Source organism: Myxocyprinus asiaticus, chromosome 3 (genome assembly GCF_019703515.2).
Source record: "Myxocyprinus asiaticus isolate MX2 ecotype Aquarium Trade chromosome 3, UBuf_Myxa_2, whole genome shotgun sequence".
Taxonomy (NCBI): Eukaryota; Metazoa; Chordata; class Actinopteri; order Cypriniformes; family Catostomidae; genus Myxocyprinus; species Myxocyprinus asiaticus.
The window spans coordinates 2284017-2311532 of NC_059346.1; the positions used below are offsets into that span (position 1 = coordinate 2284017).

The following is a 27516-nucleotide window of genomic DNA, read 5'->3' on the forward strand; positions in this document are numbered from 1 at the left end:
GCCCAAAATACACCGGGGACTCTTATTTTGAAATGACAGAGTCTTGGCCCCGTTACAATGCTCTTAAGTATTTATCAAATTAAGCTTTTTATAGCCTATATAATCACCAGATGAAGTTTTGTATATATATTTAACCAGATGAGGTTTATTGTTGAGCAATAATAATAATAATAATGAAAAAAAACTGCAACTATCAGCATAGATTTTTGCAGATAACCGATAGTTCCAAAAAGCAACTATCGGCACCGATTAATCAGTAAAACCGATATATTGCCAATAACCAATAGTTAAAAAATGCAACTATCGGCACCGATTAATCTGTAAAACTGATATATTGCCGATAACGATAGTTCCAAAAAGCAAATATCAGCACCGATTAATTGTTACAACCGATATATTGCCGATAACCGATATTTCCAAAATGCAACTATCGGCACCGATTAATTAGTAAAAACAATATATTGCCAGTAACCGATAGTTCCAAAAGCAACTATCGGCACCGATTAATCGGTAAAACCGATATATTGCCAATAACCAATAGTTAAAAAATGCAACTATCGGCACCGATTAATCTGTAAAACTGATATAACGATAGTTCCAAAAAGTAAATATCAGCACCGATTAATCGATACAACCAATATATCGGTCTACCTCTAGTATACATCTGCCCTGAAGAGTTGAATGTTTGTTTTATTGATATATAGATTTAGTGGTGCGTTAAAGTGGAATTGATTGGTCCTGATCAGTTAAGTAACCTTTTAAATCAGCCTGTGATTTTTTTATTTTTATTTTATTTTATTTTGTAGTCCAGTGTTATAACAGAATTAACAGAAGTGATCAGGTTCTAAATCTTCAGAGAGCTTTGTCAATAGATGGTAAACAAGTTGTGTTCTCGGGGGTGTGTTTAGAAAATGTTGAGTAAATATTGTGGTGAATTAGTGTTTTGCAATTTTGTGTGCATTTTATAGTCTAAAAAAATATTTAATCTCAGTCGACAGCATTTGTGACAATGTTGTTTACCACAAAAATTAATTTCGGCTCGTCCCTCCTTTTCTTTAAAAAAAGAAAGCAAAAATTGAGGTTCACACTTACAATGGAAGTCAATGGGGTCAATTTTTGGAGGGTTTAAAGGCAGAAATGTGAAGCTTAAAATTGTATAAAAGCACTTACATTCATTCTTCTATTAAAACTTGTGTATTTGAGCTATAAAGCTTTTAAATGGTCATTGTTTAGTCATTTTAGGGTTTTAGGGTTTGTTGACATTACATCGTCATGGCAACGAACAGTGATTTTATGACAGTAAAATCATGTTAACACACATTGTTTATGTGTTGTGTCTATACTTTTGAAACAGTGAGTATTTTAACGTTTACAGATTGACCCCATTGACTTCCATTGTAAGTGTCTCACTGGAACACAGAATTTTAGCTTTTTTAAAGAAAAGGAGGGACGAGTAGAAATAATTTTTTTTGTGGTTATCAGCATACGCCACAAATGCTGTCGATTGAGCTTAATTTGTACTGAACCCAGAATATTCCTTTAAATGCAATTTGTTTCTCAGAAGGTTATCTGATGGTGTCAAAAACTCACCACAGTGGCATCCCTGTTTGTAGCATGCAACTTGTTTTTTGTTAAAAGTGCTTAGAGGGGAAAAAAGATGTAGATATGATAGCAAGGACTGTCATGTGAATTGTTGGATAGTTGTTTTTCTCACTGTTTGTGCATCTAAGTTTACAGAATAGCTTCAGAAACCTTGTTTTTGGTGAATGTGTTGTGTTTGCTTGCAGAGGGACCTCTCAGTCCATGGTGCTTAGCAGGGAGTTCTGATAAAACATGTGTTTAACAGGAAAACAAACAAACAAAACTCCAGCCGGGTGAAGGTTTTCAGGAATGTTACATAATCAGGCCTTTAGGTCTATCTCTTAAAGCGATAGTTTACCCAGAAATGACAAATCTTTACTCACCCTCATATCATTTACAAACCATTATATCTTTCTTTATTCTGTGGAGCACAAAAGGAGAATGTTGGAAGGATCTTCACACAGCTCTTTCCATACAACAATGTTTGCATACGACATTCATCCTGACCACGTCTCTCAAACTCCAGACATGACAAAAAGCCGTAGAAGTATTATAAAAGTGTACTATATTCCAGCTACGGTGGAGGGTGAGATTATCAGTGCAACTTAAATTTCATTCTGTCCCTCACACAATGCTATCATAGCTTCAGAATATTTGGAAAACAGCACACAATATGGGAATTTTTAATTATAAAGAAGCCCGAAATACTCATGGGACTCTTATTTTGAAATGTCTGCGCTCCCAGTTGTGAATACACTGACGGATGATTCGCTGAGAAAGTGAATCTGATTCAAACTGCTATCCTGAGATCCTTTGTTCACTCCCTCAGTTCTTTTCAGGTGATTCATAAAAAAGATCCGGTTCAAAAGAGTCATTTGTTCACGACTCTCTCGCGCTGGGTTTGTTGTTGCGTGCGGTGCAGCGAGCTCGTCAGAAACGGAACGGGTGAAAAGTGGCGTAAGCCACACCGATGATGCGCGCTCTATACATGTATTCAATAACTCACAAGATGATATATGATGAAACCGCTTATGAACGCACACAACCCGACTGTCGCCAGAGGCGACTAGATTTTATATTATTGTCGCAATCAATTATTTTTGGTCTCTCTGACATGCAAGTTTTGCTAAAAGCGGAATGCCAGATCCAGATCCACTTATTTCACGACAGAACTGCTTCAGTATTTACTTATTTTGTATTTTTTTTAGGCTGTTTGGAAAGTTTGGATGCGTCTGGACTGTGTTAACGTTAAATGTGATCAAACGACTATTCGGCTAATGAAAAATTTTGTCGACAATTTTTTATTGTTGACGTTGTCGACTAACCGTTTCATCCCCAAGTCACTCTCAGCATGGATGCCATAAACAAACTGTCATTAATATGCGCTTAACCAAAACACTTCTGTGAGATGCTCGCGGAACTGACGCTTTTCTTAAAGAGACAGTACCGTTTTAGAACTTTTTCTACATATTAATGGAAATACTTGGAAAAAGCTCATTTATCATGTAAATTATAAACATGGAACAAAAAGCGTATATGTAATATAAATATATGCCATATTTATTGATGGAATACACAGATTTGTAAATTCTTAAAACTAACATGTAACCAACATGATGGAGGTGGGTATCGGCAGCCACCTAACGATGATTTGATACATCGTGCTACATCACAACATAATGATTCGATTCTGATTCACAAGCTTTCAATTCTAATTCTTTTGGGTACATTTCAGTTATAATGTCCATTTTGCTTACATACAGTATGAAAGAAATCCTCTCTCAGCTAATCGAGTCGAGAGCTTGTGAATCCGAATCAAATTGGGAAATCTGTGTATACCCAGCCCTAATTTGGAGTGCATGAAACTGGATGGAATGCAAAGACTGCCAGAGCAGTAACACTGACCAAAAATAGCATGCAGTTTGCTTCAATATAAACTTTACAAGTACCCTTAAGTAAAAAACAAAACTGTATTGAAGATGACTTGGTGTGATATTCTGGTCTCTAGATATAGCTCAAATCCCTCTTTTAATGGAAGTCTATGGGATTTCTGTTGTCAGTTTGTTGTTTTATCTGCCAGGTGAAAATCACTTAGCAATAATCAATTAGAAGTAATTAGAAGTGATAGTAATGCTTGCCTTTGTTAGCTTTAGTAATAATAACAGCAGCAGTCTGAGCATAAACATGCTTTCACTGGGGCTGATGGAACATATGGTAGAGATTTAGGTGTGACCTCAGGAGTTATGGCACTGAAGTCCATCTTTAACAAATACGTTGGCAGGCAATGATGAAATGGGACCTGCACTCCAGGTTTATGTGACACACCTTTTATTCTTCTGGATTAGAAGAAGAAAAGGTATAAAAATGATTTCAGGCTTTACAAACACTGCTGGCACAATATAAATTTTTTTTTGCTAAAAGTGTTTACCAAAGCAACAAAACACCCTTTAAATTGGCCTTTCAAATGTGGTATATTTTCTGTCTATGTGATTTATGTACAGTGGCAAGAAAAAGTATGTGAACCCTTTGGAATTAGCTGGTTTTCTGCTCATAAAATGTGATCTCATCTTCATTAAAGTCACAAGTATAGACAAACACAATGTGCTTAAGATAACAACACAAACAATTATAATTTTTCATGTGTTTATTGAACACATCACATTAAACATTCACAGTGCTGTGGAGAAAATAAGTGAACCCTTGGGTTTAATAACTGGTTGATCCTCCTTTGTCAGCAGTAACCTCAACCAAGTGTTTCCGGTGTCTGCGGATTAGACCTGCACAACGTTCAGAAGGAATTATGGACCATTCTTCCTTACAGAACTGCTTCAGCTCAGACATATTCTTAGGATGTCTGGTGTGAACGGCTCTCTTGAGGTCATTCCACAGCATCTCTATTGGGTTAAGGTCTGGGCTCTGACTGGGACACTCCAAAGAGTGGATTTTCTTCATGATGTCCTGCCATGAACACCACGCCTGTTTAATGTTTTCAGTATAGTAGACTCATGAACAGAGACGTTAACCAGTTCCAATGATTTCTTCAAGTCTTTATCTGTCACTCTGGGACTCTTTTTTTACCTCATTGAGCATTCTGCGGTGTGCCCTTTGAGTCATCTTGGCTGGACGGCCACTTCTAGTGAGAGTACCCATAGTACTAAATCACCTCCATTTATAGACAGTTTGTCTAACTGTGGACAGATGAATATCTAAGCTCTTCCAGATAACTTTTTAACTGTTTCCAGTTTTATTCAAAGCAATTATATAAGTAGCTCTAACCCACACCTCCAATCTAGTTTTATTAATTGGACGCCAGGTTTGCCAACTCCTGACTCTAATTAGCGTTTGTTGACGTAATTAGCCTAGGGGTTCACATACTTTTTCCAACGTACATTGTAAATGTTTGAATGATTCAGTATGTATAATAACAACACAATAATTTGTGTTATTAGTTAAAACAGATTGTGTTTGTTCATTATTGTTGCTTTATTGTAACATTGTTGCAAATGATTCAGTATACTGGTAATTACGTTCTCTGTGAATATACATTTCATGTGTTGATTGCAAATGACACATAATGCTGGAATTCTCTAAAAATAGACACACTTTCTCATTTGTTTTTGGAACAGGAATATTTATGCTGTTTTTATTGCTTCATATGTTTTGGGGATTAAATTGCTGTTTATATTGATAATAGGAAACACTGTTCTTTAATATACTGTTTTGATCTTCGTCTTGTATCATTTTGATTTAGGCCAAACCTTCTTTTTTAATGTGCTTGTATTCCCGTGCAAAGCCCAGACTGCTCAGAGGATATATTCATATATATTTTTAGATCTGTCATGTTTTCTGATTTCTGCGTTTCCTACCTGAATTCATCTCTGTTTTGTTTTCTGTCTTATTGTCCAGATGGGGTCGAGGATTCGGACTGTTGGGAAGCATTTTTGGGAATGACAGCGCTGTAAACCAGCCAAACAGTGTCTATGGAATATTCTTTTATGTCTTTCAACTATTACTAGGTAAGAACAACATCAACCCATTGCTCTGTAGAAAGTGACACGGTTGAACGTGAGCATTTGTAATTTGTAGGGATGAACCAGTGTAGATCTTTTGGCTGTAACTGATGGCCATCACTAAATGACAGAATTAATGCAGAGTTCATCTTTTGGCTTTCATAATATTCTTTTGTGCGTTTCATTTTGAGGTGATAAAACAGATTGCTTTTATTACGAGTGATTATCGTCGTGCGAACCACAGATGTCGCACCCGCTTTAATGACAGGCTCTTCATTTTCTTGACCTGTTTGGGAGTCGTCCCGTTCTGTGGAGATTTCTTTCTCCATTTGGGGTTTTCTCGGGTCAATAATGAGTGGGTAGCTCGAGTGACCCCGCTCTGAGCTCTCCGTCTCTGGAGCACAAACATCGGGAAGCCTGCTTGATTCGCAAGCACTTCGGAGCTCCAGAGACAGCGCGCCACAGTCACGTGAAACATTCGCGTGTTAGATGAGAAGAATATTTAGTGCTTTTAAAGCGCCAAACGCACGATGAAGGTCATTAAATTCGCTTGGGCGGCCACAGAAAAATGTTCAATGCTGGAAAAATCCCCGTCCTTGTTTCTTCAATTCTCTCAGTCTTACGTGAAGCCCCGCCCACTGATAGACAAGCCCCCACTATGCACATGGATATTTATATATCGCGATATACACGATATAGCAAAATCTCTCTCTGTTGACACTTTATATCGTCGCCACGATATATATCGTCATATCGCCCAGCCCTACTCTACATTAAAGCTCAGATTTACAATTTGACGAGCTTAAAGTGAAAATCAAGTGAAGTTCTGAAGAATTCATTTAAACATGGTCAAATTAAAGGCCAAAGTATACTTTGGTTTTCCGCATGCTGCTGCCTCATCAATAGGGCTGTGTATTGATACCCTTCCGATTCACAAGCTCTCGATTGTTTCCTATTTCCTTTAGAGTATTTTAGTTATAACATATATTTTGCTTGCATATAAAATAAATTCCGTCTTAGTTAATGCTGTGAATTATACAGTGGACCTTTTAATTTAGTGCATTATGTAAATATACATTTGACTTATCATTAGTTTTTTATTATTTTAGCTTTTCAAAAATGTTCAAATTCCTTCAAGAAATATGTCTTGATCAAATCAATAAATTGTGATCGTTCAATATTTTTACCCAGCCCTAGTCATCAGAACAGTAACTCGATATTTTTCAGCCAATTGAATATATTCAATATATATATATTGATAATTATGTATTTTCTTTGAAATGGCTTAAATGTCATTTGTTTTTGTTTTCAGAGGAACCGTCATGTCAACTTAACTAATTGTAGTTGAGTAGGTTCAGAATGTTTTTAATGCATAAAGTAAAAATGTAGTAAAAATTAATGAAGGTATATTTTCCACATTTTGTAAGTAAACACATAATATATATAAATATATTTGATTATTTATGTGCACCCATATGCAATAATACATATTGGCGTAATAAAAAGCATTCTTTAACTAAATATGTTTTTACTGAAGCATTTTTATTTTTATTTTTTTTAATTTTTTCTCCCCAATTTGGAATGCCCAATTCCCAATGCGCTGTAAGTCCTCGTGGTGGCGTAGTGACTCGCCTCAATCCAGGTGGCGGAGGACGAATCTCAGTTGCCTCCGCGTCTGAGACCGCCAATCCGCGCATCTTATCACGTGACTTGTTGAGCGCATTACCATGAAGACATAGCGCACGTGGAGGTTTCACGCTGTTCTACGCGGCATCCACGCATAACTCGCCACGCGCCCCACTAAGAGTGAGAACCACATTGTAGCGACCACGAGGAGGTTACCCCATGTGACTCTACCCTCCCTAGCAACCAGGCCAATTTGGTTGCTCAGGAGACCTGGCTGGAGTCACTCGGCACGCCCTGGATTTGAGCTCGCGACTCCAGGGGTGGTAGTCAGCGTCAGTACTCGCTGAGATACCCAGACCCCCACTCTAAAGCATTTTTGGGAATAAACTTCCCTCACTTATTATTTTGGAACCCAGTTGAATACTATATCATTTTGACCCAGTCAGGTTCATTACTATAATATAATACTGAATAAGTATTACTATTTATTTGAGAATTAGATTTATCCAATAGTAATGTGTTTTTGTCATTTATTTTACCTCGAGCTTTTATTTTGGCGGAACATTGAAAGTTGAAACGCTTTCGTTTCCTTCTTTTCTGTGATGCTTTAACTACATCTCCATCCAAGGCTTGTTTTTGCGAAAAACGTTTTGGCGCATCAAAATAAAGCTGATGGAAACTCAAATTATCAATGAAATTTCACAAGTGTCAGCATAATATTTTTTCGTATAAATCCTGTGTCGACACGTCAAATGTCATGAAAAACTAGTTTGGAAACTTTTTTTGGTCGAGAAAAATGGCACGTCACATGACAATTTACATCACATGTGTCCTCACAACAAACAGTATAGCGGAGAGGAACACTTGGACTGATGAGGAGACATGAGTTTTCCTCGATTTCATTAAAGACAATGACATTACCTTTATTCTTGATGGAAGTCTTTCTAGACTTTTTATGGACGGTGTGTTCACGTGCCGATAATCTGAAGATAATGGCGTCTTTGACCAAAGCGGCCTGTAAAAAATAACCCCAGGATATATTATTCCTGTGCGATTGATAAGCTGGTAAAACAAACAAACAAATAAAATTCAGCACCAAGGGGATTAAACAAAAGTGCCAAAATAATTAATATACAGATAAAAATAGACATGAGATAACGGATATGTAGGAAGTAATTAAGACTTTATTTACTAGAATTTACTTATTTAGCTTATTTACCATCTAGTTTTTATTTACCATGTAAAGAGAGAGAAGCGAACTGTTTGGAGAATTTTGAAAAGTAGCCTACACACAAAATGGTGTGATTTAAGCAGAGTGTTGAAGTTTCTATGTGTTGTTCGGACACCGCAGCCCCGTTTGGCAACATATTTTCTGGAGGGACAAATAAAATTACATAAAGTGAACGGACTGTCCATATTTTTAATTCAAGTGTGTGATATAGCATTACAGGCTTGCTATAATGCAACCAGTTCTGTTGTATTTTGCCAGGTATTACAATCAATTTCTTCTAATAATCCCAGATACAGACAAGCTACTTCTCCATTTCGGCATCGTCTTCTGATGTTTCTATCGATTGCAATTATGTGAAATTAAAATGACAGTGAGCTGGCCAATTTTAATAACTTAAATCATTACTCTCTCCATTTTACACAAATGTGCTGGGACGCGAAAGGTAAACAATTTGCAATATACGCAAAATTCTGTATGGAAGCGCCTCAAGGCCAAATTTCTTTTGCGCTAAACCAAAACTTATGCGGCAGGTTTTTTTATTTTATTAAGTATGATGTCATCACGCACCCCATTTTATTGGTAAAACACCTTTTGAATGGAAATGAGCAGGAGACATCAAACTTTTTTTTTTTTTACTCATTTCCACTTTGTCGATAACAGAACAGTGCAAAAAGTGGATGGAAACTTGGTTTGTGTCGTGTTAATAACTTGTAGCGGTTTTCACCTGCACAATAACCTGCAGTTTTCACAATGCACAAGAACCGCTCCGAGACCTGAAGATAGTGATATATCACGCGAGCTCCTTGGCATCATTAGCCCCGCACGTGCACATAGTTCGGTGCGTCACCCATTCCCTCTGAAGCATGCACAGATTATTAACTTACGTCATAAAGTCACAGGCTTCTGCGGTTTAATATTGACATAGGACTACATCACAGTTCTGATGTTATTTTGTTTAGTTGTGCAGCCCTGAAGCTCAAATGACGTGCTCTTTGGGAAATACAGTGGACAAATAAAAGATGCTTAAAAACATCGCGATATTCACAATATTGCTAACTTTTATATCGTGCGCAAATTAATCATGATTATATCGGGAATATTTGCAATATCGCACAGCCTAACTATAATTTATTGATCGACTTAAAATGAAAAACCTACAAACTGACAGTATGCAACTAAGTAATAATTAGAAATTGGAAATGAAATAAAAATGAAAACTCAGAATTCTAAACTATAGTAATCTTAGTTCACACAGGATGTGATCTTGCATTCCGTCTGTGCAGTTTTTTAATTGTTGCTCTATATTCACATGCATCAGTAAAATGTCTTTGGTTGTGATACCTTGTGCGATGACCGCCATGTTTTTAAGATGCAGTGTCAAGTTAAAGTTTATTGAAAGTCTATTTTTAAAAACAAAACACTCCATTCTGCTGCTCTTTGTCTAGCTTTGCTTTTTTTTTTTTTACTGCAAGAAAGAATACAAACGCATGTACATATGTATGCACACCTCCTCTGAATCATCACCCTCACATGACCCTGTCTATCATTGCTGATGTTTGAAATCACGTTTCAGAGATAAGACACATGTCAAACATTCACAACATTAACCGTCTATATCCCCATGACTGCAATCAATTTACATCTTATTTTCATAAAATTTACCTGTCGGGTTGTGTTTTTTAACAACTAGACTGGTATATTTAGGGTTTTTTAGGGTCATGACCAAAAGACATCCATCTGATGTGTTTCAACCAGGTGTGACACAATAAAAACAATCTCTTGCATGAGAATAGGGCTAAGTATCGATTAGGGATGACATTAAAAAATAGATATATCATGGGGCCTGGGTAGCTCAGTGGTAAAATACGCTGGCTACCACCCCTGGAGTTCGCTAGTTCGAATCCCAGGGCTGAGTGACTCCAGCCAGGTCTCCTAAGCAACAAAATTGGCCCGGTTGCTAGGGAGGGTAGAGTCACTGGGGTAACCTCCTCGTGGTCGCTATAATGTGGTTTGTTCTCGGTGGGGCGCATGGTGAATTGAGCGTGGTTGCCGCGGTGGATGGCGTGAAGCCTCCACACGCGCTATGTCTCCGTGGCAACGCGCTCATCAAGCCACGCGGGTTGACTGTCTCAGACGCGGAGGCAACTGGGATTTGTCCTCCGCCACCCGGACTGAGGCGAATCACTATGCGACCACGAGGACTTGGAGCGCATTGGGAATTGGGCATTCCAAATTGTGAGAAAAGGGGAAAAATCCCCCCCCCCCAAAAATAGATATATCGATTATTGATTGCCACGTTATTTTATCGATATTTTTGAGGCATCGATACATTCAAATTAGCCGACATTTAAATTAGAAGCCTAATTTGCATGCTTTCCAATTCACTCAGTTGGACTTCTGTTTAATGGCTGGCATAATAGCGTTGGGAGACCACAAGGGGGTGATATAACATTTACTGAAGCAGGTTACAAGGCACAGGAGGATGAGCTGATGGCAGTCCAAAGTTACGAAAGTTTTTGTACCCTTTCAAGCATGAACAAAGTGACGCTGATGAGCGAACTGAACGATTAGAAATGGTGACGTTTGTAATGCAATTTCTCTGTATTGAACAGGTCTTTCATTCAAGCTGTCAAACTACAAAACGACATTACTGAAAATACATTGTGTAGGCTGTATGAAAGATACATATACACAATATATCATCCAGTTATACTAGAGTAAATAATCTTTGTCCTTTGATAATGATTTGGGTCGAATTTAATGGAAAAAATATGCGAGTTGAGCTCCATGGCGCTGCAGAATTTTGACACCGAGCATTGGCGGTCTGTGCGTACCTTCATAGAAAATAATTGTTTTGAATTTTAGAACACCTTGTCGTCCGCGAGACATGTGACCCCCCCCCTTTAAATAACCCTGCCGCTCTACTGAAGTTGTATTTTGAAATATGTTAGAAAAGAATTGTGCAACGAGCAGCCCAATTTATAGCTGAATGAATCCTGATATATATCGATAATCATTGGGAAAATCGTTGTTATCGATGCGTTAAAAAAAGGCATTGATCCCAAGCCTAGTATCGATATAGTTTTTCAGATTCAATTAAATTTGATTCCGATTCATTTGGGTATATATTTCAGGTATAATGTCCATTTTGCTTACATATAAAAGCAATTTGACGATTCTCAGTAGCAATTACGATACCACAGCAAAATACTACTTTGAGTTTTAAGTTCTCAAGTACATTTACATTTATTCATTTGGCAGACGCTTTTATCCAAAGTGACTTACAAAAAGAGGACAACATAAGCGAATCATCTTAAGGAGACAGTGGTATAACAGTGCCATATTACAAAGTTTCACTAGCATCAGAATAGTATTCAAAACAGATTAAAGTGCAATTATTTTTTTGTGACTGGTACTCATGGAAAAGATGTGTTTTTAGTCGTTTTTTGAAGACAGAAAGTGAGTCAGCTTCACGGATGGAGTTGGGAAGGTCGTTCCACCAATGTGGTATGATGAAGCTGAAAGTCCGGGAAAGTGTTTTGGTGCCTCTTTGTGTTGGTACAACAAGGCGACGTTTCTTAGCCGACCGCAGACTTCTAGTGGGCGCGTAGCTCTGCAGAAATGATTTTAGGTATGCTGGAGCAGACCCAGTGACTGTTCTGTATGTCAGCATCAGAGCCTTGAACTTGATACGTGCATCAACCGGCAGCCAGTGAAGAGAGACAAGGAGTGGTGTAACATGTGCTCTCTTTGGTTCATTAAAGACCAGACGTGCTGCTGCATTCTGGATCATTGGCAGGGGTCCAATTGCACATGCAGGGAGGCCTGCAATGAGAGCGTTACAGTAGTCCAGTCTAGTTATGACAAGTGACTGAACAAGATTCAAAGAAACAAATGACAAGTTATGGAACAAAGATGCAAAAAAAAAAAAAAAAAATAGTGCTTTACGTTTTTAACAGCAGTATTAACTATTCAAGTAAACATTAAAACATTTAAAACAGTAATAAAATGTAACATAAAACTATTTTAAATGACTGGTCTTCACTGTTAAAATACAGCTACTGAAAGTCATCCAACCAAGAAAAGTTTAGTGGTTATCTTGTTTTGTTAATGTTGTTTTATTAATATTAACGACATACTAGACAGCCGCAGGTCTATTATGCTGCATTTACACTTCAAGTCTGATAATATGATACAAATCTGCTTTTTTGTCCTGCTGTTTATGTTCGCTTTAGACATAAATAAACTAGTTGGCCTCATTAACAAGTACTGTATGTCTTCCTTATTCCATTGCTTCATTACTCAATGTCATGTGAGTTTGGCCTGCAGATCTGTGCTCAGGTTCAGCACTCATTGTGTTTCTATGACTGGACAAAGTCAACTCTTTCTCCACACTATTACAGTACGTTTGTATGATGCTAATGTACAGTTCTCCGAGTGATAAACGGTTTTGTAAGCTAGGAACCGTCCCATTACCTGTTTATCATTTCTGTTTGCTCACTTGAACAGAACCCTCTAATAGCCTTGAACTGTACGTTGAACTAACAGACATTTGAAGTAGTTTTAATTCCTGATGTCTTGGCATAAGTCTAGCTCATGTTATGTATCTCCATTACTCAAATCTCAGACGCAAGTTTGGAAGTTCGTTCGCTCTGTCCTTGTGCTCCGTTTGTCCTGCTGTGGCCTAATGAAATTTCAGGACTATGAATAGCCAGACTGTGTCAGAGTGAGTGTGTTGAATGCCCTCTGTTCTGGAGAATCGTTCCTTTCGTACAAGAGACACTGAAGGAGAGAGAGGGGTTGATGGAGGGATGAGTAGAGGAAAGGTCAAGCATCAAATATACTCCATGCCCTCTGTACAAGCCACGCCCACTCACCTGATATCAGCCTGGCAAGATCAGCTGATGATATGGGCTTTGTTCCAAAACCTAGTAAGCTCTCTTGCTGTCTACTGCCTAAATAGGCAGCTGTGTTCTAAGGCAACGTTCTTACTGAAATAAGTGATTGATTTGGAACACACATTGTCAACAACTATATGTGTGTCATATAAATGGTGCTCTACACGTGAAGTGCATTAGACAAAGTTTGACATTAGCATGTTGCTAAGCTAACAACGTGAAACTTTAATAATCATAGAAATACTTGGCGCACACAAATATTGAGTGAAACAGTCCCATTTTTAATTACAAATATCCATTTTTATCAGTATTTTTGACATGACAAGTTTTATTTAGATTTTGTTAGTATTTTATATATATATATATATTTTTTATAGGCCTATTTATAATCAACATTTCTCTGGCTTCGTCCATCGTCTTGGATGGATTTTGTCACAGGGTGTTTCTCAATGCAAAGAACGCAGAGAACAGACTTGCATTCTTATTAATAGCAGTCTTGCCAAGCTACCTTGGAAGAACGAACTCGGAAGTACAGTAGGACATAGAACATAATGCTACTTTATTTGTTTATTAAAATCATGCCCAACAAAACTACAAATGTTGGAGTATAATGACTTTCGCGAGCTTATAACGGGAAACTCTTGAGGGAAAACAACGATAAATGTCCTTTGTCTGCCACCGTAGCCCCGGGTTCTTGTCCACAAGTCATCATCCGATGCATCCTCGATATTCGGCCTGATCGAGAACACATTCGGTTAATTTTATGCATTCTCGGTACTTGCGTTCTTGAGTATTGCAATTGAACATTTTGAAATTTGACCAAAAGAAGTTATCTTAGTAGCAGGGATATGACATTTTTTGGCTGATACCGATATTTTGTCATCAGATCGCTGTTTTGCTCAGGATTTGTGTTTTTAAATATATACAAAGAGGTACAAAAGCTTTCGTTCTAACAATAAATAATTTCCATTGAACATGGATTGGATCTGTTGAACACATGACAGACCAAAATTTTAAAGAGAGCCACAATGAAAGATAAATAGAAGATAAAAAGATTAAAAAAAAAAATCATAGCATGATGCTTGATGTAAAGCAAAAGGTTATTTTATACTAAAACACTTCTGTTTTTGCAGTTCAAAACAACATAACTCACATTTTACATGTTTGTACTGTATATAATAGAATATCACAAATTCATATTATGCAAACATATTATGTTGGACAATTCCACAGAAATGTCAACCACATCAATTAAAAATAAAAAGTTACCAATGGAACAAAACACCCTTTTAAATTCTACAGTGGTGTAATGGATATTGGAAAATGCCGTCCAGACCGCTAGAGGGCGCCGCTTGCTTACACAATGCTGACTGAAGTGCTGCTATCAGTCTGTTTTTTAAACACAGCCTTTCAAGCTTTTGTAATCACGCAATACCTTATTGTGATTTCAATCTTAATCAATCGTGCATCCTTAATGGATACCATACCAATGTCTCAGAAGTCAAAGTTTGCTGTTATCAAAGCGTTTGGATGGTTTTACCTCATCATGTATAGGTAAGTGCCGCTTTCACAAGTGTCACGTAGCAAAGTTTTTTCCTCGTTAATGTGAGAGAATAAAAATCAAATATTATATGAGTTTTTACAAAGTGTGATAATTATTTATAATTGAACCATCAGGTTTTCATATCGGCGTTTTCATGCTTAAACCGATTTGCCGATGGTTATAATTTGGCCATTAATTGGCCGATAAAAGATTAAAACATTTAACTTTAATGTCTTTAAATGGTCATTTATTGGCCACAATGAGCTGTGAATTAGCGGTTATCGTATCAGCCCAGAAATTCCATATTGGTGCATCCCTAGACAGTGTCATTTAAGCACATGTTCTTCATATCAATGAAAATATTTGTAAATAGTACAAATTATGCATGTAAACAATATACAGCTCTGGAAAAAATGAAGAGATCACTGCAAAATGATCAGTTTCTCTGGATTTACTATTTATAGGTATGTGTTTGAGTAAAATGAACATTTTTGTTTTATTCTATAAACTACTGACAACATTTCTCCCAAATTCCAAATATAAATATTATCATTTAGAGCATTTATTTGCAGAAAATGACAACTGGTCAAAATAACAAAAAAGATGTAGTGTTTTCAGACCTCGAATAATGCAAAGAAAACAAGTTCATATTCATTTATAAATATGAACTTTTTTAACTTAGGAAGAGTTCAGAAATTAATATTTGCTGGAATAACCCTTGGCATGCTCTCTACCAGTCTTTCACATTGCTGTTGGGTGACTTTATGCCACTCCTGATGCAAAAATTCAAGCAGCTCGTCTTTGTTTGATGGCTTGTGGCCATCCATCTTCCTCTTGATCACATTCCAGAGGTTTTCAATGGGGTTCAGGTCTGGAGATTGGGCTGGCCATGACAGGGTCTTGATCCGGTGGTCCTCCATCCACACCTTGATTGACCTGTCTGTGTGGCATGGAGCATTGTCCTGCTGCAAAAACCAATCCTCAGAGTTGGGGAACATTGTCAGAGCAGAAGGAAGCAAGTTTTCTACCACGATAACCTTGTACGTGGCTTGATTCATGCGTCCTTCACAAAGACGAATCTGCCCGATTCCAGCCTTACTGAAGCACCCCCAGATCATCACCGATCCTCCACTTGAAGGCCTCGTCAGGTCTCCGTCTAACCATTAGATGACCAGGATCAGTGATGATATGGGGGTGATTCAGATATCATATTTTTTATGGAATATATGGATTTGTACAATTTAAAAAGCTAAAATGTGACAATGAAAAACTGATAAAATATGATTTTAAATAAAATATAAATTGAATTTTGGTAATGTACCTGGCCAAAAGGTCCGCTGTATACTGGAATTAGTCGAGAGAAAATAGATTTTATATGCAAGCAAAATGGACATTATAAGTGAGATATATATATATATATATATATATATATATATATATATATATATATATATATATATATATATACCCTTATGAATCTGAATCCAATCTGGAAATTTGAATCAATATCCAGTAGGGATGTCATAAAATATCAATATATCAATTATTGATCGGCACATTATTTAATAGGTATATTTTTGAGGTATCGATATATTAAAATTAGCCGACATTAAAATTAGAAGCCTAATTTGCGTGCTTTCCAATTCACTCAGTTGGTCTTCTGTTTAATGGCTGGTGTAATAGCGTTGGGAGACCACAAGAGAGCGACATAACATTTACTGAATCCGGTTTATTTAATGATCACACACACACATGACGAGCTGATGGCAGTCCAAAGTTATGAAGGTTTTTGTACTTCAAGAATAAACAAAGTGACATTTGATGAGTTTGCAGGTTAGTGTATGAAACTGATGTAACTGTGCAAACTGAATGATTAGAAACATCACGCGTCCGGTGTGCAACCCCCCCCTTTTTTACCCCGCCGCTCAAGCTTTACCAAAGTTGTGATGGGAAATATGTTAGAAAAGACAAAGACAATGAGCAGCCCAATTTATTACTGAAAAAAAAAAAAATCCAGATATATATCAATAATCATCTGGAAAATCTTCGTGAAAAAGGCATTGATCCCTAATACCTAATACCCAGTCCTAATGGACATAATGTAATAGTGGATTTATTTTCTTTTGCTGTTGGAGCTCATGGGAATGCCAAAAATAACATTTACTGTGGTTTCACATTTATAGAAGTTTACTTCTGCATTCCAAAACCCAGAAATGTGAAAAAGGCTCTTTTTAGATTTTACTATCTGCGTTCTTTTCCTCCTAATGTGTTAAGATTGAATAGTGTTTGAATAAGTGGTAAAGTTGTTTTTCTCAGACTGTTTTGCCTGTCTGCATCTTTTGGACATTGGGTGTGTTTTCATGTGTTTTCATGTACAACAAACACTGATAACTACTGAAAATCAGATCATTTTAAGTGTTTAAATGCAAATACACCAACAATGCAATTTTTCGTACATGCTTATTTAAGCCTAGCATTGTTTTCTGTCTGAAAATATTAAAACCTAATTATGTCTTGAATTGCATGTATGTTGATGACACAGTTGTGATGGAAATACAGTTTTACAATTGAAGCATCTTCCTGCATTAATGCTTTTTGGTCTTGTTGTTTGTCCAGTTCGCTAACTGCTGTTTGCACGTGTGCGCAGGTTTGACGGCCAGCGCAATGGCTGCCTTGATTCTGATGACCACGTCCATCGTGTCTGTGATGGGCTCCCTCTATCTGGCATACATCCTGTACTTCGTCCTGAAAGACTTCTGCATCATCTGTGTCACCACATACGCACTGAACTTCATCCTGTTTGTGCTCAACTACAAGCGACTGGTTTACTTGAACGAGGCCTGGAAGCAACAGCTCCAAGCCAAACGGGACTAGACGGGGGATGGGGAGGGGGTGGGGGGACAAATGGGGGAAAATGTGACCTCTGACATTTGTGACTTGCCACCAGGAGACCTTGCTTCCAAACAAATGTTCATTCTGTCGTGTGTGTGTGTAAAAAAAAAAAAAAAAAAAAAAAAATTAACAACGAAAGAAAAATTGTAAAGAAAGTTAACATTTTAGGGGCCAGAGTTTATTCACAGGTTTATTACATTGCGAGGAAGGATTTGAAAACGAACACACATCGTTGTCCATTTTTATTTCTCGTCGGTTTTCTTTCTTGAGGTTTAGGCTGTGAACTTATGGGAAAAACAAACAAACGGAAGAGACTGTCCATTCCCTGAGGAATAAAATGATGGAGAAAACATGGAAATTGCTTACTTGAATCCACTGGGAGAGTCTTTGCTCGTTGCGAGCCGAACTTGAGCTTTCAGCGGGACTGAATTTAAGGGTTTATAAAGGGTAAACGTGAACGATCATGAGGTTAATGTACCGGATGCAGAGGTAATTCCACACATCATTGAAAACGACAAATAAAGTGTAATTTTTTGTTTACATTTTTTTTTTTTTTTGGAAGAGGACCACCCATAAAACATGAAAGAATGTGAGCTGTATGTGTGTAGATCAGATTTGTCTGTGACTACTTTTTTTATTTGTTTGTTTTGCAGTTCTGTAAATAGCTGCCAAAAGCAAATCTCCAAACTAGGTTGTGTTTGTTTTACCGTTGAAACATTAAAACAGAAAACAACAAAAGTCCCGATCTACAGCATGTCCGTCACTTCCAACAAGTGTTTAAAAAAACATTTGTGGGTTTTATTGGAAAATTAGCAAAGGCAGACTGTTCTCTGTACAGGTGTTGTTGGCGATTGACTCGTCTTACGGCGGTTTCTCAACCACAGAATAATGCTTCATTCATGTCCTGTTGGAATAATTGTAATTACGAGATGACAAAACCGAAATTCTACTCTTAACTGTTCAGACTGAGAAATTATTAGTTTTAATAGTATTTTGGATAACCATTGATTCTCAATGTGATAATGCACAGTAAATATAGGATTTCTAAGGAAAAAATGTGCTAAAGTACACATTAGTGTACAATGTGTTTAACAGCGTGCCGTTTCACAATAAATCGCTCAAATTTGAAAAATGGCATATCGGATGAAACTAGAGACTCTAATGTTATGACTCAAACCGGTTTTAATGTAAAAACTTAATAAGGTTTCTTACCCGATGTAGTTTTGTTGGCGTTTCTCCCAAAGACAAACTCCGCTGTGATTGGCACCATGTTGTTTAGTCACATGACTTAGTATGTTAAAAGTTGAACCCTTTACTGACAACACAGAGTCTCCTGAACTGAGATCAGTCAGTTTTGTTTTGGTTTTTTGGGGGATTTTTCCCCTTTTTCTCCCAATTTGGAATGCCCAATTCCCAATGCGCTCTAAGTCCTCGTGGTCGCATAGTGATTCGCTTTAGTCCGGGTGGCGGAGGATGAATCCCAGTTGCCTCCGCGTCTGAGACAGTCAACCCGCGCATCTTATCACGTGGCTCGTTGAGCGCGTTGCCACGGAGACATAGCGCTTGTGGAGGCTTCACGCCATCCACCGCGGCAACCACGCTCAATTCACCACGCGCCCCACCGAGAACAAACCACATTATAGCGACCACGAGGAGGTTACCCCACGTGACTCTACCCTCCCTAGCAACCGGGCCAATTTGGTTGCTTAGGAGACCTGGCTGGAGTCACTCAGCACACCCTGGGATTCGAACTAGCGAACTCCAGGGGTGGTAACCAGCGTATTTTACCACTGAGCTACCCAGGTTAAACAATGAATTATCCATGACAATTAGTTATTATGATTCGAAATTCCTAGGTGGTGTGAACGCAGCAAAATTTTATCAGTTTTGATTGAAAAGGCATTTGGCAAGATGGTGCATCATCAGTAGACTCTGGTCAATTAATCTCTTCTCAAATGTATTAGCTCTGCTATGAGTTCTCATTGAGTACTTTTGATATCAGTTCAACATCAAGTACACCGATTTTAAGCATTCCTTACTAATTTAGACATTTAGAGAAAATCGAAAATTGAGAGCTTTCACTCTCTCCCACGTTTGTTTACCAAGGGTTGAACCCTTGTTATTCTGACTTTGGCTTTTTAGATTTTTTTCAGTCCAAAACACTCAAATCTCTGTCTTGTGATAGTGTTGTGCAACCCTGATGTGTACAAGCCACATCAAATAAGCTACATCTAAACTTTTTACCCCACTGCTTTTCACAACTATTCCAATTTTCTTTCAAATCGTTATCTTTCAGTGTTCTGCATAGACTTCTCCAGCTGGTGGGATAGTCAGTCACGTCACCAAATAATGCAAAGAGATGCAACAGAGTCCAAGCATGCCATTTTTGTCCCTCTTTAAGTTCGGTCTTCTGTAAAGTGGGCCTGTTGTATCTTCCACCAACTGGTGTGTATTGGACATTGAATTTAATATTGAAAGTTGTTACTTGTCGCTTGTCAATACTGTATTCACACAAATGTGAAGTCATGATCTGAACTTACCAATTTTCCAACCCTAGTATTACACAAGACTAACTACTCGTCATAGATGAACAATATTAGTTTGAGCTTTAGTGATTAGGACATTTTCTGGTGGTGTCATGCTAACTTGTTTCGAAAGGCTGTCTGTTGTGTGTTCATGTACACTGAAATAGTTGTAACAATAACTAGGGCTGTGGGAACGTCTAAGTGACGAGTTGAGGTAAAGTTTGTGCTGTTTTTTTTTTTTTTTAATTGAACGCAGAAAACGTCCCTATTACCTGTCAAATATGAATGAAAAGGATGCCGTGAAATATCAAGATGTAAACAGCTGTAAAAAAAAAAAAAAAAATCTGATTCTTTGTTTAGCCATTCAGAAGACTTTGAAGCACTCTCTGTCTGTCAGTCACTAGCCGCGTTTCCACTATCGGGCCAAATGAGGGCGTGCTAGTTCATGCCAGGGCCAGTTGCGTTCACTGTCACATCCAGGGCTTCATCGTGCCTCCTCTGGGCTTTCCCATGGCCAATGGCCTTTGTCCCGCCTATTACACTTGGGCCAAACAAGGCCAACTGGGGACTGAGGCAGGTTCAATGTCAAAGGTGGAGTTTCGCCGAATTTGCCAGGTTCGGGAAAAAAATCGATTAAAAATAAATGCGGACACAGTACATCCGTTAAAACGCCTAATGGACAAAGCGATGCTCAAAGAAATTACTTTCCATGGTTCAGTGAACTTACATAGATGGTGTGTTGGGACATCGTCCCGCTGTTAGTGGAGAGACCACTTGGGACACCATGGCAGTTACAGTCGGTGAGTTGTCAACGCTAACTGATCTTGCTGTTTGCATTCAGTATGAACTCGATATTCTAGATAACATGATACCTCAGCTTGAGCTTCCCTCTTGCTTGAGGTGTTGGCACTGCAGCGGCATATTATGGGCGGGTTTTTGGGCAACTCTGCAGTGTTATTGGCCCGATGGCGGGAATGCAGATCGATTTTGGTCTTGAGGCTCGAGGTCCCTGCCTGGCCAGTTGATAGCCCTGGCTCGCAGCTCACAGCACCTTTAGTGAAGTTTAAATAAATGGAGTCGGGTTAGACACCATTTTTAATTTGATACAATTAAATAACAATGTAAATGAAAGGTAATGTCCATCCAATGCTAAACTGTTTATCTCTTGGTGTCGATCGTTCAGCTGACGAAACATTCAAATAATATGTCTGCCTGAAAAACTCCCAATGGATAAAAAAAATGTGGTTTGTGAAAAATAGACATGACTTAAGATGGTATTGGATGGACTGTTCATCTAATGCTTACAGCCTTGTTTTTATTTGCATCGTACTAAACATGGCGTCTTCCCTAAATAATGTCCGTGGCAAGAAGATGTTGAGTTATGCCTATACTTGAAACCTTGTGGCTTGTATTGAGTGGCATTGGTGATGCTTTTGTGAAGCACAACTTGTGTTTGCTCTATGTGGCTGGAATTCTAAGCAAATATAATTTATTTCTGCCTCTTTATAAAGCGTTATTGGCCAAGCTGCGATACCTCACAAGCTGAACTCAACAGTCAGAGAGAATAAAACTAAAGGTTATAGTTAGTTACACAGCTCCAGTTCTACAATAGAGTTGATCAGATTTGTATATTACTGTCTGAAGTCTTGTGTTGTTAACATCTGGTCGTTGTCAAAAGTAGTCTTGGTTTTCTATATTATGTCAGCAGAAGAAGTTGCCAGCAACTCGCTCGTTTACATGCACGATCATATACCAAATATGCTTAATAAACCGACAACGTGTGTGGTCATGTAAACGCTTTTATCGGCTTTCCTTTATCGGGATAACCATTTATTTACCCATTACCCCGATTTTGCATTTTATACGCCTTTTCTGCCTTCTGAACGGCTTATCCGATGTGCGCAAGTGTTGTGCGCATGACTGTTTACATTTTGCAGTCAAAAGCAGAGAATAACTCGGTTATTTCAAATGTCATGTAAAGGCTGGTTTTTATTGCATTGAGCATGTTTGCATACACCGATTATGCATAATCCTCCTATGGTATTGAAAAAGAGCACCTCCCTTTGGTATTTGCGGTCATTTTTGATGGAAAGGATCAGATGTGTAACCCACTTTTCTTTTTTTTTTTTTTTTTTTTTTTGATGACGATAATGATACCATTTCTTCCCTGAAGTAAGAACAATAAAATTCTGCATTTCTTTTGGGATTTTATGCTATTTTTATCTTATTTACAGGTAAATGTCTAAATGTGTCCATTAATTTGCATATACAAAAGCAATTAAAAAATAAAAAAAAAGTAAAAATTCAGAACCTACACTTCTATAAGTTGAAACATGAATAAAATATTAGAATGTGACACAAATTAAACCATGTCATGCCAGTAACAGCCAGTAGATGTCATTAGTCCCCTACTGTGTAGTCTAATGGCTTGTTGTAACCTAATGTTATATTTTATCACAAGATGTGCATTTGGATATATATTTAGACATTATCAAACTATTATTTGTCAAAGTTTAGCATTCTCAAATTTATTTGAAGTGTCAGTTTTTATAGTTAATGTCATTATGCTTGCAATCAAACCTGACCATGGTGTTACAAAGATAAGCATTTTTCTAACAATAATTTATTTCAAACATAAAAATGTAATAAGTCAAAGCAAATGCATAATAATTTCAACACAATGAACATCAAGAAACAGAAATAAACTGCAAAATTCTGAAAATTCAATTAGAGTATAAAACAGAAGAATCAGAGTAAACATTTTGTAGTTTCAAACTTTATATAGTAAAAAGTGTGTGTGTGTCAGATCAGTTGGAAACTACAGATGACTTGTAATGCCGACAATGACCAAAAGATGCTGTAGAGCTCCAATTATTGATTCCCTGGTTCTGTGTGTGTTTGTGTGTGTGTGTGTGTGTTCTGCATTGTGAGTGTGTTATCGTCTCACCCCTTCATTTCTAAATGTGTGTGTTTGTGTGTGAGTGGGTGTGTATGTTTTGCTATGAGGATGTTTTAGAGTCTCACCCTGTAATTTCTGTCTTTATTTTTATTTTTATTTTTTTTCCTGCATTGTGGCTGATTTATTGATTGTATTTGATAGATCAAAAAAAAAAATTTGCTCTTTTTGTCTTTCCCATTCATTTTCAATGGTCGGTCAATTTTGACTGTGAATACCAAAGGTGTTGCTGTTTTATTTATTTATTTATTTATTTTTTACGACCACTTAGACTTATCGAATCAAGCCCAATTTTATATGTTCCGATGGCAAATGCAGGAAAAGTCACTAAGTCTTTTACTGCTCAGATAAAGGAAACCATTTTATTAAATGAGGAAAATTTACCATAGGAGGGTTAATAAGCCGACAGCGTGTGAGGTCATGTAAACGCATTAAACGGCGTTCCTTTATCGGTGAAAGGTCATAAACGGTTTAAGAATAAACTGATCTACCCTGGTAGAAGGCGTTCTTACCGGTTTATCTAATGTACGCAAGTGTTGTTTGCAAGCCTCTTCATGGTTTGACTTTAAATGGTATCTTATTGTCTGGTTAAGGACATGAACAGATTTACAGGGTTCCCACACGTCAACGGTTGACCGTCATTAAAGAAGCCCTGTACCGTACATTCTCTGCTCATCTTCTGTCATCTCTACTTTGCTCCAATGAAATAGTGCAAGTATTAATATAGTGAAAAATATAATTTTTTCGCTCTAACATTGCTGTTGTGTTAACTACATAAACATTGTAGAGTTCACAAACTGAGGTGGTTAACGTGGTGATGTGGCCTTTACACCTCAGGATGTAAATTAATTTTCAATAATAAATGAATGATCCGAGTCCACTTATACCGCAGTTACCATATTTAGGGCCCTATGATTTCCGCGATGTGGAAAACTCTGTCGGAATCACTGAATCCAGTCATAAAAATGGCATTAGCTACATGTATAAAACGTGGAATGTCTTGGAATTTGACAAATTTGGAATGCACAAATAATAAAATTATAATTGCGATATGTCCTAGTGTGGTTTTTAAAATGCAAATGTCTGCAATTGAATTAAATAAATATATAATCTGCATGTGCTGTGTGCTTAAATTAACGTGTGTAATGAATTCAGAAAAAATAACCATTATAGACACCATGACCTCTGTGTTTTTGGTTAAATATTACACCCTTTGGGCAAATAAAATGTCCTGGAAAGTTGTGTCTTGAAAAGAGTGGGAACCTTGCTTTAACAAAAAAAAAAAAAAAAAAAGATCGGCACACATACATGTAACGTGGATTTACATGAACCGCGATACAATGATAACGATAAGAAATCAGCTTATTTTGAAAGTCCAACAACGAATGAAACCGGTTTAAATTAGATTTTAAATCATCAGATTATTCTCTGCATTTGACCTCTGAATGGATTAAATTTGATAAATTGGTAAGGACGATGGGAAATATGGTTACGTGCAATGCAAAATCAGGGTAATGGTTACAAATCTAGGATTGTTTTATTCTTAAGCCGTTTCTGACGGAAAACCGTTTGGGTGGGGTATCATCGTGCATGCAAATGCACACATTAACTCCAATTAAAGTCATTCATATTTTACTTGCGTAATGTGACATTTTCAAGGGAAACAGGATATTCAATGGGAAACAACTATTGGGTGGGACTTGATTTTATCCATCTGGAATGGATTGAATGGTGAAAAGTAGACATTCTGTACCAGAATGGAGCCAGATCTGAAAGCGAGTTTGCAGTTGTTTGTAGAGTACTGCTCCCCTCTTGAAACGATTTGGCTATTGGTTGGACTAGGTCAGGGTTTCTCAAACTTTTGCCCACTGCGACCCACTTTTTAATGCCAGTCATCCATGACCGACCAATATTTGTAGCTTTGGTGCTTCTGGCTGAAGTTTTCAGATGGTTCCTTACCACACCCTCCACAGTTTTAGCATGTTTTAGCACAGTGTTAGGACTTTTCAGACGGTCCCTTACCCACCGTTTTGTTTTCTCCCCAATTTGGAATGCCCAATTCCCAATGCGCTGTAAGTCCTCGTGGTGGCGTAGTGACTCGCCTCAATCCGGGTGGCGGAGGATGAATCTCAGTTGCCTCCACGTCTGAGACCATCAGTCCACGCATCTTATCATGTGGCTTGTTGAGCGCATTACCGCGGAGACCTAGCGCTTCACGCTATTCTCTGCAGCATCCACGCACAACTCACCACGCACCCCACCGAGGGCAAGAACCACATTATAGTGACCACGAGGAGGTTACCCCATGTGACTCTACCCTCCCTAGCAACCGGGCCAATTTGGTTGCTTAGAAGACCTGGCTGGAGTCACTCAGCACGCCCTGGATTCGAACTCGCGACTCCAGGTGTGGTAGTCAGCGTCAATACTCGCTGAGCTACCCAGGCCCCCGTAAATTAATGATCTTGAACGATTTTGCGGTGATGGCATCGGAGCAGCTTAAATACGGGACAAATTGCATCCCATTTTGATTCGATACGGGACGAATCATTTCATCTTTAAATACAGGATGATCCCGTATGGCTACTTGGTACTGCCGCTCTGAAATGATGATGTCCAGAAATGGGACTGCATTCAGACCTTGTCCAAAAAGATAGATTCATAGCATTGATGGATTATTGTAATTGGACAGATAATAATTACTACTTGCGGTTGTTTACGTAAACCTGGAGATATTAACACGATTCAACGATAGAGATCACTGTTGCCCCAAACATTGCAAATGTACAGTTCTATACTTTTAATTGGTAATTTGTACTCATGACAGAAAAGATCACGTGACCCAGCAGACAATGATCAGCAACCCACTTTTGGTTTGCGACCCAGTGGTTGAGAAACCCTGGCCTAGGTGACATCACACAAAAAGGGAAGTCGTTTCAGAGGCGGAGCAGATTAGTTTGATGAAAGAAAACATTTTTCTTTCCTATTTGGAAGAACATGCATTGATGAGTCGTGCACAACAAACCCAGGAACGTGTATTATTAAGCAAAGCAGTCGATTTTGATTTCATGTTGACTTGAACAAGAGATTTAAGGCTTTTCAGAGAGAGAGAGAGAGAAATGCTTTATTGCATATTCATTTATGTCCAATATGATCCCCTTAAAATGACAGAAAAGGTTGCCTTCACAACTTTAAATTTCAATAAAAGTGCCTTCTGTATGTCCACTGGGCCTTGGAGTTTGGAGTAACTGTGCAGCCTTTGTTCAGAAAGAGTTCGGATGTCCAAATGCCTTTCTGGGCGTAAGTTCAGAGAGATTGGTGATGTTTAAATATCTGCAGTGTTAAATACATATTGTCTCACAATTGTTGCACACTTTAAAACAAGCAAAAACAAAACCATTTGTCTCATTAAACGGTTTGATTGCTCCTGCACTCATATTTGTATTATTTCTGAATAGCCTAGTGTCACTTTTTCTTTCCTCTTTTTATTTTCTGGTGTAATTGTGGGGTGCGTTTGGATGTGAAACAAGCCCCTTTAGATGTACAGACTGTTAACATTATAGCATATTTTAGTATATAAAGAAAATACAAAAAACGGATGAACTGGAGATTCTGTGTTGGCATCAGTTTTTATTTCTAAACGCACCTTTTTTGGGGAGTTTTGTGGAAAATAAACTGTTTAGGTTTGCTTCTGTATTTGCCAAATATGAATTTAAGGAAAAAAATGCTGTATTTTCTTAAATGGATCACGTGTAACGAAGGAAAAGAAACAGAAGAAATCTGTTATTTGGGAATCAGCGCGGAGGAGACGCCACAGTGAACATTAAAAAGCGTGTCATTGTTGTGTGGATTTGGTCTGACATTAAAACATTCCCCCAGATGTGGCCTCTTTGACCCCTCTTTGACCCGAGAAAAGACGATTTGCAGAAATAGTAAGAGTAGTATGCTATTCTGAACATGGCCATAGGCTACTACTCTTAATATTTCTGAAGTATGCAGTATGTATGCTGCACACTAGGTGGGACAATGTATTCACAATGCATGTGTGAATAATGAACGAACCAAGCAATTTCCATCATCTTGGCTCATTATTTGATTGGACTGCCTAAAGACATTTTTATACAGAATTGAATTAAATGTGAAAAACGGCAGCATTTAACAGCCCATTATTGGTGCAAAATGATTCATAAAGCAACAAAAAATGGAAAACATAACACAAAATATCAAAACATTGTTTTAACCAACAAATATTGTAAC

The 27516-nt window shown here is 37.8% G+C and overlaps 1 protein-coding gene across 1 annotated transcript in view; it reads left to right on the top strand.

Moving 5' to 3' along the window:
* Positions 1 to 27139, top strand: part of vkorc1l1 (vitamin K epoxide reductase complex, subunit 1-like 1) — a 28590-nt gene extending 1451 nt beyond the window's left edge. Inside the window, exons 2-3 of the mRNA XM_051668255.1 lie at positions 5488 to 5597; positions 17537 to 27139. Of these exons, the coding sequence (XP_051524215.1) occupies positions 5488 to 5597; positions 17537 to 17763 (337 nt within the window). The 3' untranslated portion in view covers positions 17764 to 27139. The remainder of the gene's footprint in view (positions 1 to 5487; positions 5598 to 17536) is intronic.
* The last annotated feature ends 377 nt before the right edge of the window (positions 27140 to 27516 follow it).